Here is an 18373-nt window from a genome sequence, read left to right on the forward strand (position 1 = left end):
TTTGGTAACGTTCGGTAGAATAGATCCGATTGCAAGAATTATGGTAAATGGCATCCTGGAGATTGCAGATTGCATGATCAATCTTGTTTTAAGTGTGGATCGAAGGATCATTTTATCCGGGAGTGCCCGATGTTAGCCGAGCAAAACATTGTTCAAAGTGCCAGACCAAGTAATATGTCAGTGCGAGGTTGACCACCCAGGCATTCGGGTAATGTAAGTGGCAGTCAGAGAGGGTCGAAAGATACGGTAGTTCGATCTTTAGCTTGTGCACCTGCTAGAACATATGCTATACGCGCTCGCGAGGAGGCTTCTTCCCCAGATGTTATTACTGGTACTTTCACTCTTTATGATACTAATGTTATTGCATTGATTGATCTTGGTTCAACTCATTCATATGTGTGTGAGACTTTAGTATCCAGTAAGACTTTGCCTATTGAGTCTACTGAGTTTGTTATTAGAGTATCAAACCCCTTAGGTCGGTGTGTTTTGGTTGAAAACGTGTGTAAGAATTGTCCATTGATGATTCGAGATTCGTGTTTTCAAACTAATTTGATGTTGTTGGCATTCGACAAGTTTGATATAATTTTGGGTATGGACTGGTTAACCGTGCAAGATGCTATTGTAAACTGTAAATGAAATACTATTGTTTTGCTGAGTCAGAATGTTGAGATTATTCGGATTGAATCTAATGATCTGAATGGGTTACCAACAGTGATATCCTTGATTTTAGCTCAGAAATATGTGAGAAAGGGTTGTGAAGCTTACCTTGCTTATGTGCTTGACTCTAAAGTAAATGAAAGAAAGATTGAATCAGTACTTGTTGTGTGCTAGTATCCAGATATGTTGCCTGAAGAATATCCGGGTTTGTCACCGATACGAGAGGTAGAGTTTGGGATTGAGTTACCGCCGGGGACGACTCCGATTTTGATAGCTCTGTACAGAATGGCACCGACTGAATTAAAAGAATTGAAAGCTCGGTTGCAAGAGTTGACTGATAGGGGTTTCGCACGACCGAGTTTCTCGCCTTCGGGTGCTCCGATTTTGATTGTGAGAAAGAAAGATGGCACGATGAGAATGTGTATTGATTATCGTCAATTGAACAAAGTGACTATAAAGAACAAATATTCGCTGCCACGGATTGACGACCTGTTTGATTAGTTGAAAGGGGCTTTAGTATTCTCGAAGATAGATTTGAGATCCGTCTACTATCAGATGCGAGTTAAAGATTTTGATATATCGAAAACTACTTTCAGAACCCAGTATGGACACTATGAATTTTTAGTTATGCCTTTTGGTTTGACTAACGCTCCTGCAGTATTTATGGATTTAATGAACCATGTTTTCATATCGTATTTAGACAGATTTGTTGTTGTATTCATTGACGACATTCTGATCTATTCTCGTGATGAGACGTAGCATATTGAACATTTGAGAATCGTGTTGCAGACTTTGAGAGATAAACAGTTATATACTAAATTCAGCAAATGTGAATTCTGGCTACGGGAAGTCAGATTTCTAGGTCATATTGTCTCAACAGAAGGCATCAGGGTTGATCCGAGCAAGATATCGGCAATTATGGATTGGAAACCACCGAAAAATGTATCTGATATTAGAAGTTTCCTGGGATTAGCGGGATACTACCGGAGAATTGTAAAAAGATTCTCAATGATTGCAGTATCGTTAACTCGATTACTTCAAAAGGATGTGAAATTTGAGTGGACTGATAAATGTCAACAAAATTTCAAATAGTTGAAAGCACTGTTAACAGAGGCACCGATGTTAGTTCAACCTGAAACGGGTACAGATTTTGTGATTTTCAGTGATGCATCGTTAAACGGATTGGGTTGTGTATTGATGCAAGACGAAAAATTTTTAGCTTATACTTCCCGACAGTTGAAGCCGCATGAAAAGAACTATCCGACACACGATCTGGAATTGGCAGCTATTGTGTTTGCACTGAAGATATGGTGCCACTATTTGTACGGTGAGAAATGAATATTTACAGATCATAAGAGCATGAAGTATTTGATGTCACAAAGAGATTTGAATTTGCAACAACGGAGATGGCTTGAGTTACTGAAAGATTACGAGTTTGTAATTGATTATCATCTAGGAAAAGCTAATGTTGTAGCTGACGCTTTGAGCCGGAAGTTCCTATTTGCTTTGCGGCCAATGAGCACTCAGATGATGTTATGTGATGATGGATCCATTTTAGCTAAATTAAAAGCTAAACTGATATTTCTGTAACAGATTTGTGAGGCTCAAAATGTTGATAACGAATTGATAGCAAAACGGGCTCAATGTGATGCGAGTACCGATTCAGAGTTTTGAGTTGATTTTGAAGGTTGTTTGAGGTTTAAAGACCGAATGTGTGTTCTGAGAAATTCAGAGTTGGTTCAAATGATTTTGAATGAAGCTCATAGCAATCAGTTATCTATTCATCCGGGTAGTACAAAAATGTATAATGATCTGAAACAACTTTATTGGTGGCCTGGTATGAAGCGAGACATTTCTAACTTTCTTTCGAAATGTTTAGTTTGTCAGCAAGTAAAAGCCGAGCATCAGGTACCTTCTGGATTGCTTCAGCCAATCATGATACCCGAATGGAAATGGGACAGAGTCACGATGAATTTTGTATCCGGTTTACGGTTGACACTGAATAGGAAAGATGCAATTTGGGTGGTAGTGGATAGATTGACTAAATCGGCACATGTTCTTACGGTTCTCACAGATTATTCACTTGATAAGCTAGCTGAGTAATATGTTTCATAGATTGTGAGGTTTCATGGTGTACCTATTTTTATAGTTTCGAACATAGACCCGAGATTCACATCGTGGTTTTGGAAGAAATTGCAAGATGCTTTGGGAATGAAACTAACTTTAGCACAACTTTTCACTCACAAATAGATGGTCAGTCTGAACGAATCATTCAGATACTCGAGGATATGTTGAGATGTTGCATTCTCGAGTTTGAAGAAACATGGGAACAATACTTACCTTTGATTGAATTTGCATATAATAATAGTTTTCAATCTAGCATCAAAATGTCACCTTACGAGGCTTTGTATGGTCGTAAATGTCGTACACCATTGTATTAGACCGAGCTTAGCGAGAATAAGATACACGGGGTTGATTTGATTAAAGAAACTGAGCAGAAAGTGAAAGTGATCCGAGATAGTCTGAAAGCAGCATTGGATCGTCAGAAATCGTATGCAGACTAGAAAGGAAAAGATATAGAGTTTCAGATCGGAGATAAAGTCTTTCTGGAAGTCTCATCATGGAAGAAAATACTCAAATTCGGTCTTAAAGGCAAATTGAGTCTGAGATTAATTGGGCCTTATGAGATTATAGAGCATATCGGGTTGGTTGCTTATAGATTACTATTGCCCCTAGAGCTAGAAAAGATTCACAATGTATTTCATGTTTCGATGCTCCGTAGTTATCGATCAGATCCTTCACATGTGATTAGTCTGACAGAGATTGAAATTAAGCCCGATATGTCATACGAAGAAGAACCAATTCGCATTCTGGCTTGTGAAGTTAAAGAGTTAAGAAATAAGAAAATTTCATTAGTTAAAGTATTGTGTCATAAACAGAGAATTGAGGAAGCAACTTGGGAACTTAAGGATGCAATGAAAGAACGTTATCCAAACCTATTCACCGGTAAGATTTTCGGGGACTAAAATCCCTAAGGGGGGAGTGTTGTAACAGCCCAATTTTGACCCTAATCGGACAAAGTGATTTCGGGACCACAAATCTGAGTCAAAAAAAATTTAAAATTTTTTATTGGTATTTGCAGTATGTGAATTACTATGTGTGAAAATTTCGTATGAAAATTTGATCGTTTGAGTTCTCAATTTGATAAAATGACTGAAACGCGTAAAATGAAATTTAAGGGATTAATTTAAAAGCATCAATTTGTTGATGTCTTTTTAATTTGGAGGCTTAAAGGTGCAATTAAACTACTATATAGATAATGGGCGGTTAAGGACAAATTTAACCTTAATAAATATATATTATATAATTAGTAAATAAGGTTAAATAAGTAAATAGTTATGTATTATAATATATGATAAGTAAAAGCATGAAAATTAGATTATTTTCATCTCTCTTAGCTGAAACTAGGAAGAAAAGAAGCCATTAAAGCTTGGAAAGGTTCGGCCATGTTCATACCAAATTAAAGGTTCGTTTTTGTTCGGTTTTTGAAAATTTTAACGTTTTTGAGATTGTTGCTTTGTGTAGTACAAGACCCATGCTTTAATTATAGAATTTGATAGTGATTTTGAGATATGCCATTGATGAATGTTTGAGCTTTGTGATAGTTGATGATGAAAAATGCAAGATATGTGAAAGATTAACATGTTTTGTTTTTGAATTTTTGGTGAATTTGAGTAATCAGGGCTAAATTGTGAAAATAAATTTTTGAGGGACTAAAATGTGAAATAAATGAAATGTGTGGACTTGTATGAACACTAGGAATATTCGGCCCTAGCATGGTGTGTTTAAATTTTGTGTATTTTGTATTTTGTACAAAAAGGACTAAATTGAAAAAACTGTAAAATGTTAAGGGCAAAATGGTAATTTTCCCATTTATGTATTTCTGGATTTAATTAAATGATTTGATGAATAAAAAGGCTAAATTTGAATATGTTTAGATCAAGAAACGAAGAAACCGGAATTGGATCGGGGGAAAATGACGGTAATTGAATAGTCGATTGTGCCAATCGATATCCGAGGTAAGTCAATTAGCAACTAAATATTATCTAAATTGAATTTAAATATATTTATTTATCATATATATGATAAGTTCAAATTTAAAATATGTAAGTTGAATAAAACTTTGTTATGTTCCTATTTGATAACAAAATATATGAGTTGATCTTGGTAGGTTGTTTTAATGACACAAATTATATATATGTTAGCTAGATCCTCCCTTCAAAATATATGAGTTGATCGGGTCGGGTTGACGCGCGGATCCTCCTTTCAAAATGGCGTCGTTTTCAATCGGCTATTTAAGCTAAAATTACAAAAAAAAACTTCCATTTCTTCATTCCTTCAAAAAAAATCGAAAATCCCTTCAAAAAAAAGCTCTAACCTCCGGGCACCGGCCTCCAGTTCGGTCATCGGCCGATCGTTGGCCACCGTGCCAGCCGCCAACCTCTGGCGACGGCGCCGCCATACGCGGTGGCCTGTAAAGGGAAAAATCCCCTATTCGGCCTTTTAAACCCCTTTATGCCCAAATCTGGGCTCAAATCCTTGAAAATAACAGCAAAAAAGATCGAAAAATCACGAAATCAGTTTTCGGCCACTGATCCTCGGGGGTGGCTCCCTCGGCCGCTTCACGGCGTTCTAGGCACCATCAAAAAGGTTACCTCTTTCCTTTTCTCTGTTTTCTTATTCGTATAAAAGTAAAATAAAGAAAAATAAAAACAATAAATATCAACCTTCGAATCGATTGTATTGCTCTTGGTGTTTGTTGTTTTCGATTGTAGAATATAATTGTTTTTATTGATTGCCCCATTCGGATCCCCATTACAATATTACAATGGCTATTTTATAGCCATATGAAATAAATCTAAAGAGGAAACAAATCTGTTTCTTGATTTGATTTACAAATCTTTTGATTTGCTTTCCATTTTCATTTTTCCTTGATGCGCAGGTGAAGATCCACGGAGATTCGAAGCTTGGCTTGCGGCGCTGTTGAAACCCTAGGGTTTCTGTCTGTAATTTGGGCAACCGTAGTTTGGGCCCTCATTTGTTTTATTAATTGGGCCATATGGGCCTGTCTATAATGCGGGTCTTTTAGACCCGGGCAAAATCTAGCATGTACAACTACCCCTTTTTGCTCGTTATCGTGTAACAAGAACGAAGCAAAGACTTCAAAATGCCTAATTTTGCCCGGTCATACTGGCCCTTGGTACTCTTCTTCTTCAAGTAGCCTCATTCATTCATACTGCATCTTCAAAAGTATAGGCAACTAGTGCTTTAATTACTCCACTGCAACTTTCAGGGAGATAAGACTAGATGCGATATGCTCTCTGCAACTTCAGAGAGATAAGATCTAAGGTTTTAATCCGCTCCACTACAGCTTCAGGGGGATGGGATTATCGGCTTTAACCTGCTCTACTAAAACTTCAGTGAGATAAAATTTGCCATCTTCAGTCTGCCTCACTGCAACTTCAGGAGGATAAGACCTGCTTACTTAGTCTTCTCCACTTCAACTTCAAGGAGATAAGACTAGATGTGATCTGCTCTCTGCAACTTCAGAGAGATAAGACCTAAGGTTTTAATCCACCCCACTGAAACTTCAGGGAGATAGGATTATCGGCTCTAATCTGCTCTGCTGCAACTTCAGGGAGACAAGGCTTGGTGGCTTAAATCTGCTTCCCACTATCTTGGAAAGATAAGATTTGCCGTCTTTGATCTGCTCCACTACTGCTTAAGGAGATAAGATCTACAATTTTCAACCTACTCCGCTGCTGCTCAGGGAGACAAGGCTTGGTGGCTTAAATTTTCTTCCTACTATCTTGGAAAGATAAGATTTGCCGTCTTCGATTTGCTCCACTACTGCTTAGGGATATAAGATCTACAATTTTCAACCTACTCCACTGCTGCTTAGGGAGACAAGACTTGGTAGCTTAAATCTGCTTCCCACTATCTTGGAAAGATAAGATTTGCCGTCTTCGATCTGCTCCACTACTGCTTAGGGAGATAAGATCTACAATTTTCAACCTACTCCGTTGCTGCTCAAGGAGACAAGGCTTGGTGGCTTAAATCTGCTTCCCACTATCTTGGAAAGATAAGATTTGCCGTCTTTGAGCTGCTCCACTACTACTTAGGGAGATAAGATCTACAATTTTCAACCTACTCCGCTGCTACTAAGGGAGACAAGGCTTGGTGTCTTTGATCTGCTTCGCTGTCAGTGCAGGAAGGCAAAATCTGTTATCTTCACTGATCTGCTCTCTGAGGAACATGACTTGTATAATGCATTTTATGAACCTAATTATGCCTAGAGATTAGGATGTCATAATCAGAATAAATCAAATGCTCCTAACTAGACGTGTATGAATGACATTTGAATGCATGCAGAATGTCATTTTTTCAAGAATTATCATTTCTTCAAGTTTATTAAAGCTTTGTCGCAGACGCCTTTTGCTTGGCTGATATCTCTGAAGAAACACTTAATCAAATTGCCTCCCATTGTGCACTTTAAAGCACAACCCTTTAGGACGTAGAATTTGTACTACATTCCCTCCACCGTGACTTAAGAGTGGGAAAATTTGACTCTTCTCAATTTTCTCCTATCGTAATTCAAGGATACAGATTATGAAGTTTGTTTACACCACTCTCAGGGTGTCCTACCAAATGCTCATGCCCAAATGAGGAGCTTTCTTTCCACAGGGGATTTCTTCCTACCCCATCAAGACTTCTTGCTGTCTCATTTTCTATTTAGACAACCAAATTCGAAAAAGTAGTCTTAATTTAAACTTTTTCTTCTTAGGCTCTTTAACTTTTGAACTTGGGGTGTTCTAAACAGTAGTCCTGTTTCAGGTTATTAAATTATTTAGAAATTCCCAAAGTAATACACAAAAACTTCTTTTGTGAAAGTTTATTAGTCCGTCAATCATTATTCTAATGCGACATGCTTGCGCAAAGATCAAAAGTACTGAGTAAAAGATGAATTAATTCAGGAATTTATTGATAGTAAGTGTCCTGAAAAGAAAAAAGTATTCCAGAACAGCAAAGAATGAAGTTTTTACAAGAACCAACAAACTTAGTACAAATAATATGAAGACTAGGTGCTTTAGATATCGCTGCTTGAACTTCTCCGTGCAAGCCAAGAACCATTCTGAATTTAACATGTGTTTAGGGGATCTACAGTACTCTGTCAATGCCCCAAGATGTCGTATCTTTTATTTGTTGACTTAAGTGAAGCAAGACCACTATATGCCCCAATCTGACAATGTTTGAGCCACCTTTTTTGGGTTTTCAACTCAAACCCCCTTTGGTCTCAAGGTGCCCTTTTCGGGTTTTCACCTTGGCCTCTCCTTTTTTTGTAGGAAATCAGAGCGCCCTTTGCGGGTTTTCACTTTGATTCCTCCCTTCCTTCAAGTGAAATATTTCTTGACCGAATCTGAATTTACAGGATTCGAAAGATTTTTGCCATCCATTTCACTCAAAATCAAAGGTCCTCCAGAAAAAGCCTTTTTCACAACATAAGGTCCTTCCCAGTTTGGCATCCATTTCCCTCTGAAATCCTTTTGTAAAGGGAGGATCTTTTTCAAAATCAAATCCCCTTCATGGAATCCTCGGGGACAAACCTTCTTATTATAAGCTCGCATCATTCGCTTCTGATACATTTGACCATGACGAATAGCTTTTAATCTTTTCTCTTCAATCAGGTTCAACTGATCATACCGAGATTGGATCCATTCAGCCTCATCAAATTTTAACTCGGCCAATACCCGAAGAGAAGGAATTTCCATCTCAATAGGTAGAACTGCCTCCATTCCATAAACCAAAGAAAAATGTGTTGCCCCAGTAGAAGTCCTGATAGATGTTCGGTAAGCCAAAAGAGCGAATGGTAATTTCTCATGCAAATCCTTGTAAGTTTCAGCCATTTTTGCCACAATCTTCTTAATGTTTTTGTTGGCCGCCTCTACTGCACCATTCATTTTTGGACGATACGGTGACGAATTATGGTGTCTGATATTGAACTGATTACAGACTTCTACTATTGTGCTGTTGTTAAAATTCAATGCATTGTCAGATATAATCCTTGCAGGCATTCCATATCGATATATGATTTCTTTCTTCAAAAACTTACTGACTGCTGACTTCGTGACATTAGCATATGAGGCTGCTTCTACCCACTTAGTGAAATAGTCAATAACCACAAAAATGAAACGATGTCCATTAGAAGCCTTCGGTGATATTGGTCCAATGACGTCCATATCCCACATGGAGAAAGGCCATGGAGAAGTCATAACATGAAGAGGTGAAGGAGGCGCGTGCATTTTATCTCTGTAGATTTGGCATTTATGGCATTTCTTGGCATAATTGATGCAATCTCTTTCCATGGTGGCCTAGTAATATCCAAATCTCATGATCTGTCTAGCCATTGTAAATCCATTAGCGTGCGTACCACAAACACCCTCATGGACCTCGACTAAAATTTCCTTAGCTTCTACAGCACCCACGCACCTCAACAGTACTCGATCCTTTCCCCTTTTGTATAGGATCTCTCCATCTAAGACATAGTCAATAGCTAGTCTCCTCAATGTCCTCTTATCATTCTCCGTTGCCTGATCAGGATATTCGCGATTTTTCACATATAGTAATATATCTTGGTACCAGGGACAATTATCACTCTCTATTTCTTCAATGTTGTAACAGTGGGTAGGGATCTCATAAATACTAATTTGAATGGGCTTCATGTCCTCCAACTGATTCACTTTAATCATGGAAGCTAAAGTAGCAAGAGTGTCAGCCATCTGATTTTCTTCCCGTGGGAGATAACAGAAGGTAATGTTGTCAAACTCTTCGATCAATTCCAGAACCAATCTCCGATAACGGATCAACTTAGGGTCTCTTGTCTCCCATTCCCCTCTTAGTTGGTATATTACCAATGCTGAGTCTCCGTACACTTCTAATTTCTTGACTTTCTGCTCTATGGCTGCCCGTATATCCATGATGCAAGCTTCATACTCAGCCATGTTATTAGTGCAATCAAAGTCTAATTTACTGGTGAAAGGATGATAATCTCCATTCGGAGACACCAGGATTGCCCCAATCCCATTGCCTAGTGCATTCGATGCTCCGTCAAAGTTTAATCTCCAAGAATGATTTTCTTGGGGATCCTCTTCAGCATTTGCCACATACATCAAATCTTCATTTGGGAAATCAAAGTCCAGAGGTTCATAATCCTCCAAAGCTCCGCTAGCCAAGAAATCTGCTATCACACTCCCTTTGATGGCCTTTTGACTCACATATACTATATCAAACTCAGAGAGCAAGATTTGCCATCTAGCCATTCTCCCATTCAACGCCATTGACTCCATCATATACCTTAAAGGGTCTAATTTTGAAATTAGCCAAGTCGTATGATAGAGTAAGTATTGCCTCAACCTCTTGGATGTCCAAATCAAGGCGCAACATAATTTTTCGATAGGCAGATATCTCATTTCACAATCAGTGAATTTCTTACTGAGATAGTATATCGCCCTTTCTTTCTTTCCAGTCGCATCATGTTGACCCAGCACGCATCCCATAGAGTTGTCGAACACCGTTAAATACAAAATCAAGGGTCTATCTAGACTAGGTGGTGACAGCACTGGAGTATTGAATAAGTATTGCTTTATCTTTTCAAAGGCTTTCTGGCATTCTTCATTCCAGACATCAGGATTATGTTTCTTCAAAAGGCGAAATATAGGATCACATTTCTTAGTCAACTGTGAAATGAACCGAGCAATGTAATTTAAGCTTCCTAAGAAACCTCGAACTTCTTTCTGAGTACGTGGTGGCGATAAATCTCGTATTACATTGAGTTTATTTGGATCTATCTCGATTCCTTTTTCACTGACTACGAAGCCTAACAACTTTCCTGAGCTGGCTCCAAAAGTACATTTTGTCGGATTAAGCTTAAGCTGGAACTTCCTTAATCTTAAGAACAATTTCCACAAGACCTGCACATGTTCCTCCTCTGTTCTGGATTTGGCAATCATACCATCAACATATACTTCAATTTCTTTGTGCATCATATCATGAATCAAGGCTACCATGGCTCTCTGATATGTTTCTCCCGCATTCTTTAATCCGAATGGCATTACTTTATAGCAAAATGTTCTCCACAAAGTAATGAATGTAGTTTTTCCCATATCCTCCGGATGTATCTTTATCTGATTATATCCTGAGAACCCATCCATGAAAGAAAACAGCGAATATCCCGCCATATTATCGACCAGAGTATCAATATGTGGCAATGAGAAATTGTTCTTTGGGCTTGCTTTGTTCAAATCTCTATAATCCACACACATTCGTACTTTTCCATCTTTTTTGGGAACTGGAACAATGTTAGCTACCCATTCAGAATATTTGACCTCCTGTAAAAATCCAGCATCAAATTGCTTCTTGACCTCCTCTTTTATTTTAATCACAATATCAAGCCTCATTCTTCTCAGCTTCTGTTGAACTAGCCTGCAATCCTCTCTTATAGGTAGGCGATGTACCACGATGTTAGTGCTCAACCCAGGCATATCCTGGTATGACCATGCGAAGACGTCTTTGAACTCTCAGAGTAATTCATTGAGGTCTCGTCTTGCCTTTGCAGAAATCTGAGTTCCAATTTTCACCTCTTTTCCTTCTTCCAAGCTCACAACTTCTACTGATTCCTTATGAGGTAGGATTTATTTTTCCTCTTGTTCTACCATCCTGAACAAGTCCAGAGATAAACCACAATCTTCATCACCTTCAAAGTCGTGCAATCCCTCTAAACACATGTTTCATTCAAAAGGACACTCTGAGTTCGTAGCGGCACCATTCACGTCGTTGATATACAGGGACCTAATATGGTTACAAAAGAATTTATGAATTTATGTACAATTACTTGTGCAATGATTATAAATGAAAAAATATATTTACTTGTATGGAAAGAATGAAAGAATATTTCCTCGAAACAATTGCAAAGATGTTTTATTAAAATAATGATATTCAAACATAAGCCTATTTCACAAAAGAGTTCTTGTTATTTCTAGGCTAAAACAACAAGTTTGTTCTGAATATTACTCTGAGACAGTTCTAAAGACTTTAGGTATTTCTTCCGCAGTCTAATTGTCAAGAACAGTCCCAGGCAAATAAGGACGAATATCTAACCAGCTCTTCTCTTCGTTCTTATGTCCATGAATGGCATTGATGTGCATATTTCCTAACGTCTCTTCGATGCTCTCATGATGAATAACTCCTCCAGATACGAAAGTTTTGGATATGTGGGGAATTATCATTGGCTCCCACTTAGCTTCCTCCCCATTTAGGCTCGCCCTTCTCCTTTCCTGCCATTTTTCTATCTCCTTCTTTCTCTGTCCTCTATCTAGCTTGTATCCTAAGCCAAAGTGATCATGCTTTTCTTTCAGCACTGGAACCTCAGTCCTCCCTTGAAGATGTCTCCCTAGCCCTCTTCCGGGTAAAGCTCCTTTTCCTACCAACAACTGTAAACCCATCTCTGTAGTTTTGGATAATTTTGGCACTAAAATTTTGCTCCCTTCAGGAACAAATGCCGTATTTACAAACTCCAAAGATCGAAATGAGCATTTTACTGACTCGTCATTGGTCTCCACGTATGGTGTCTCATTGGATACAGCTGCTATTATATCCTCTTCGGCATTTATTGTCACTAGCCGACCATCTGACACTAACTTCAACATCTGATGTAATGATGATGGTACTGCCCCCGCCGAATGTATCCATGGTCTTCCTAATAAACAATTATAGGAAGGTTTGATGTCAATCACAATAAAATCTATCTCATAAACTGTTGGGCCAATCAGTAGGGGTATCTCAATTCTTCCCATGACCTTCCTTTCTGTACCGTCAAACTCCGTCACTACATTTTGACATATTTTAATGTGCGAACTGTCTATGGGTAGCCTGTTGAGTGTGAATAATGGCAATACGTTAAAAGTCGATCCATTATCAATCAATACTCCTGGCAAAATATGCCCCTTGCATCGTGTCGTGATATGCAAAGCTTTGGTAGATCCCATGCCCCCAGGAGGTATTTCATCATCATTGAAAAATATGAAATTATCAGCACTGATATTATTGACCAACCGATCTAGTTTGCTGACAGAAATATCCTTTGACACATAGGTCTCATTTAGCATCTTCATCAGCGTATTTCGATGTACTTCTGAATTCAAGAGTAAGGCTAGTACAGATATGCGAGCCGGTTGTTTATGCAACTGCTCGACGACATTATACTCACTATGCTTCAAAAATTTGAGGAATTCCACAGCTTCTTCCTCCTTCACTGGCTCAACTATCTTCCCTTTTTGCTCCCCTATTATGGCCCCTTTCATAGGTTCTGGATTGGCACTCACACATTGGTCTTTTGTAGTCTCTTTTCCAGGGACAGTTGTATTGCACCCGTAGCTCCATGGAACCTTCCTACTGTCCTGGTAAGAAAAGGTTACAGGTTTCTTTATTATGATTCTTGGCATTACTGGCGTTCTCACTTCATCCTTCTTTGGTCGCGAGATAATGACCACAGGCTGCGCTACTCTTGGAACCTTCGAGGATTCGGATGTGCGAATGCTCCCTTCCTCCTTAGCTTCTTCATAAAATTCCATTTCCTTATTATCCATCAGGCCTTGAACCAGGGCTTTGAATTCTGCGCATTCCTGGATTTCATGTCCCTCCTCGTGATGGAACTCACAGTAGTTTTCCACCCTTTCGAAGCTTCTCTCTGAATTCGAAACAATCAATCCCCTTTTTACCATATTTCTCCAGACCCACCTCAAAGGGATTTTCACTTCTACTATGTCTTCCTTGATTTTTCTACCCATGCTCCCGCCTATCATGTTCACTCTATTATCATTATGATTAGGTAACGGATTCTCCGTATTGGGCATATCATCCAATTTAACCACAACCATGCTTATAAGTCTTTCTACCAGCTTCTTGAACGCCGTACAATGTTTTATAGAATGCCCCTTAATTCCCGCATGATAGTTGCGCTATGCGTTTGCATCGTACCACTTGGGGTATGGAGGCTGCAGAGGTTTCAAATGGTAAGGGGAAACTACGTGTGCATTGAATAGATTCTGATATAGCTCCCTATACGACATCAAAATTGGCGTAAATTGAATCTTCTCTGTATTTTGTCTTGCATCAGATCTCTGATTTGATGATCCTTGCTGGTTAACAGCCCCTTTTCCCGGTTGATTCACCGTAATCGTCTTTGAATATGAACTTGTATTGTTAACCTCATTCTCTTGCTTCTTCAAGGACAACCTTCTGCTACTTTCTCCAGCTTCTATTTTCTCACTTCTAATAGCATTTTCTATCATTTCACCATTCATGATTATGTCAGGAAAGCTTTTGGAAGCACTCCCTAACATATGTGTAATAAATGGGGCCTTCAATGTATTAACGAAAAGCATCGTCATCTCTCTTTCTAGAAGAGACGGCTGAACTTGGACGGCAACTTCCCTCCATCTCTGTGCGTATTGTCTGAAACCTTCACCAGGCTTCTTCTCCATGTTCTGCAGAGTAATTCTATCAGGTATCATGTCAGTCACATGACTGTACTGTTTTAAGAACGCCTGTGCTAGATCTCTCCATGAGTTAATCTGGGTACGGCTCAATTGGTTGTACCATTTGGATACAGCCCCCGCGAGGCTATCCTGGAAGTAATGTATCAGCAACTGGTCATTATTAACATATCCAGTCATCCTCTTGCAGATCATAGTAATATGGGCCTCGGGGCTACTAGTTCCGTTGTACTTCTCGAACTCTGGCATTTTGAATTTGTGGGGAAGTACCAAACTTGGAACCAAGCTCAATTCTCTAGCATCAATTCCATGGTAGCTCTTAGTACTTTCCATCGCTCTAAGTTTTTCCTCCAGCCATTTATACTTTTCGTCGAGCTGTTTCGGCAATTCACCATTCATTTTCTCAACTGTCTCGTCGAAGTCAGGGATAGCGGAATTAGCAAGGTTGTCTCTAGGGTTAGAGCCTGATCTAGCTTGAAAGTTCATTAGTGTTACAGCACCGCCCTGAGGCTTGATAGTGATGGAGGATTTGCGTAGATATACCTCCACTTGCTGAAAGGTAAGTTCTGGGGAATAAATAGGTCCCTCGCTGTCTCCCTCTTCAATATTGAGCATAGAGCCCTTCTATTTATCAACTCCAGCAGTCAACAATTGAGTTATTTTAGCCATCATACTCCCCTGAGATTCCATCATTTTATCCATCATCTTTTGTTGAATCTTCTCCAACTGCTCATTCATTTGTTCTTGCATTTCCTTCTGGAACTATTCTAGCCTTTGATCCATGTCTTTAGTTTTTGATCGAGTACCGTAGCGGTGTTTAGTAGGTTGATTGGTTTCCAGATTAACTGGGGAGTGATTTAAATTAATTAGAATCCCTTGATGTATTTTTTAATGCATATGAAACAATGCATGAAATGAAATGAATGCAGAAAAGTGAATTACAAATAAGACTTCGCCCTAGTACCCAGAACTCTAATCTTTCTAAGTAACAAAGCTAATTCTTGCCCCCGATCAATTTCTAATTCATACTTCACACTCAGTGTGTCAGCCTGTACTTCTAAAGTCTGTATATGATCAGCTACTTCTCGAGTCTGGACCACAGCTTCCTCTATAAGATGATATCTGCTTCTAACTTGACTCTGAAAGTGGTGAAGCTGTTCATTATTACGACTCTCATTTGCTTTTAAGTGCTTGATCTGGATCTCACAATTTTGCAGCACCGTTTCTAGCTCTTCGATTCTTTTCTTCATTTCTTCAATCTTGCTCAAGCTTGCTTTCAACTCTATCGCCAAATTTCAATTTTGATACTGATGAAGACATCCCTACGATCATCCTATCCTTTAACTCACCCTTTTCTTTTTGGCTCTCTGACAAACTCTTTTCTAAAGCTTCGTTTCGTCTCTACATCTCTTGGAATTTCTATTCCCATCTATCGGCTTTGTCATTTTCTTCTCGGATTTCTGCTCGCCACTGTTCTGAAGTCTTCCCAGCCTAGCTGTTCTCATTGACAAACGTAATTTTTTATAATCCGTCTTTAGACTACCCAGCTCCTCCTCAGCCTTGTTTTTCTCTTTCTTTAACTTTTCATTTTCAAGCTTCTGAATGTCTATATCCAATCTCAAGTTCGTCTTTTTCGTCCCCATTTGCTCTATCTTTTTCTCTAAATCCGCATTTCTTCTCTCAAAGTCTTGCCTTATGATTTCCAACTCAGAAGAATGACTCGCAAATGATCTTCTATTGATTGGCTGTCTTCCTGATTTAACTTAGGTGTATTATCGTTAATCCTTCTAGCCCACCATTCATGATACTCAGGAGTTGTCATTGGACCCACAGATAACCTTTTCATCCGGCGAGTCTATTTCCACGCACTAGACATCTTTTGAATCTTCTTTCTATAACCATCATCCTTGTACGAAAATTCACAATCAGCTATCCCTTGGGTCGCATGTATAAATTACCTTGACCTATATTGCCTTAGCACCAATAATGGGGCATATCCAACAGCCCCCCAAACACCAAGCAAAGGAACCCAATCAAAACTACCACACCTATACAGGATCTCATCTGGAAGTAACCAAGGAGCTCTCCACTCAACGTCTTCCTCTTGAAGATTTTGAAGAATTGTCATCCACTTCTCCTTTGAAATGTCGTCTCTCATCGGCGTAGCTACTATCTCTTTTAGTGGTGAATAATTTTCAGAGAAAACCCGATACGAAACTTTATCCACCTTCCAAAAGTGACTGTGAAACCATCCGAGTAGAAGCTATGCACATCCAATAAATCTACCTTCGCCCGTCTTTCGACATGCACTCAATGACCTAAAAGTTTCTGCCAAAATTGTTGGAATCGGTGTAACCTTCTTATCAAGCCGGTCGAATAAATCAGTGACTGCTTCATCCACATACCCCAAGGCTTTAGGGAAGATAACCAAACCGTATATACTTAAAGCAAAGACATCTAACATTTTTCTTACATCTGGGTGTGTGAGAATTACATCTTTCAAGCTTCTCCAAGGAACGCACTTACTATCCCCCTTTTGCTTAATTCGTGCGACAACCCACTGCTCACTCATTCCTGTTACACTCATCAACTTCTTTGAAAAGGTTGGCACATTTACCACTCTCGAATAGACCCTTTCCACTTGAAACTTTGAACAACGGAGTAAAGCCATATACTCCCCTATCGTAGGCACCAAATTGACCTTCCCAACCGTAAAGCAACTGTAAGCAGGATTCCAGAACTGGGCGAGGGCTTGAAACAAATGCTTGTCGACCTTTACATCACAAAAATAAGGCAGATCCCCATAATTACTATAAAATAGCTGTCTAACCTCATCACTCCACTGGCCCCAGATTTCCTTCAATTCTTGTAAATCGTTTTGAGTTACACTGATATGCGTAAAGTCCCATAACTCCGATACATGCCCGTCAGCCAAACTATCACCATTTTCTTGCTGCGTTGTTTCAAACCAAGTTCAGACAGCCGCATTGTCCTCCACTTTATCAAGAAACCCTCTTTCCATGATAAGCCTTCTATCTAGCAATTAAATATGGACTGACGCCTTTTATGATGAAATGAAATGCCATGTCATGCAATCAAAATAAAACACAAAAAGTCAGTATTACATAAGAACATAAGATATAATCAAGAAATAGTAAAATCCCTAATTGGATATCTACTAGGGTTTAGTATAGTTCTACCTAGGATGGATTCTTAAGGTTCACTATATGAAGTTTGGTTTCTAGGGTAAGGGTACCCGAACCAGCAGATTCCTCAATCCTCACCCATTATAGGCTCATACGGATCGAGTTCGGTTCAGGGGAATACATTTCTCTATGGCTGCACGAAGATGAAAATCTCATGAAGACATAGGTACGAATGTATCCCGGAAGCAGTCCACTACCCTACACGGAGGTGAAAACCTCACGAAGGCATAGTTTCTAACTCCCACTTAGAAGGGTAAAATTATCCAATACATGTAATGTGCAATGCAAGCAATATTTAAATCAAGTAAGAATATAATGAATGCAAAAGGATATCATAAAATTTTTAAAAAAAAAATTTCTCGACCATAAGACAAGAATTAATCAACTTTGTGGCTCGACTCTCTTTTCTTAAAAAAAATTTCCCCAGTGGAGTCACTAAGCTGTCGAAACCATTTTTTAAAAACAAAAAATTTAGGTTGTAGACTTTAAAAAATGAAAATTGGGAGTCGCCACCAATCTTTTATTAGGGTCTGATTGGATCACCTAAAAACGGCTTTGGTCTACGAGTTTTAAATAAACGGGTTCGGGAGTTAGTTACGTATGAGGAAGGATTAGCAACCTCGTAACGCCCAAAATTGATACCAAATTGATTAATTAATGTCTTGAAGTTGAGAGTTTAAAAAAATCGATTCTTAATTAAATTAAATTATTTATTAAGACCTTCTCATTTTGAAAAGAAAAATAACACAGCCAATGCGTTAAGGAACAACATTTTATTCTCTCCACAATGAGTTAGTAAAAAACTTGTGTAATAAAATTCAAGAAAATATCTAATTGTTTAAAATTTATGAAGAAATCGCGGCCCAATACGTTAGGGCACAATTTCTTAAAATCCCAAAC

The 18373-nt window shown here is 38.8% G+C and overlaps 1 protein-coding gene across 1 annotated transcript; it reads right to left on the bottom strand.

Annotated features, from left to right (window-relative positions):
• Nucleotides 1–11825: 11825 nt before the first annotated feature.
• Nucleotides 11826–13649, bottom strand: LOC107949848 (uncharacterized). The gene has a single exon (XM_041089868.1). The coding sequence runs from the start codon at nt 13647–13649 to the stop codon at nt 11826–11828; it is 1824 nt and encodes a 607-aa protein (XP_040945802.1).
• Between the last annotated feature and the right edge of the window lie 4724 nt (nt 13650–18373).

Source organism: Gossypium hirsutum, chromosome D03 (genome assembly GCF_007990345.1).
Source record: "Gossypium hirsutum isolate 1008001.06 chromosome D03, Gossypium_hirsutum_v2.1, whole genome shotgun sequence".
NCBI lineage: Eukaryota > Viridiplantae > Streptophyta > Magnoliopsida > Malvales > Malvaceae > Gossypium > Gossypium hirsutum.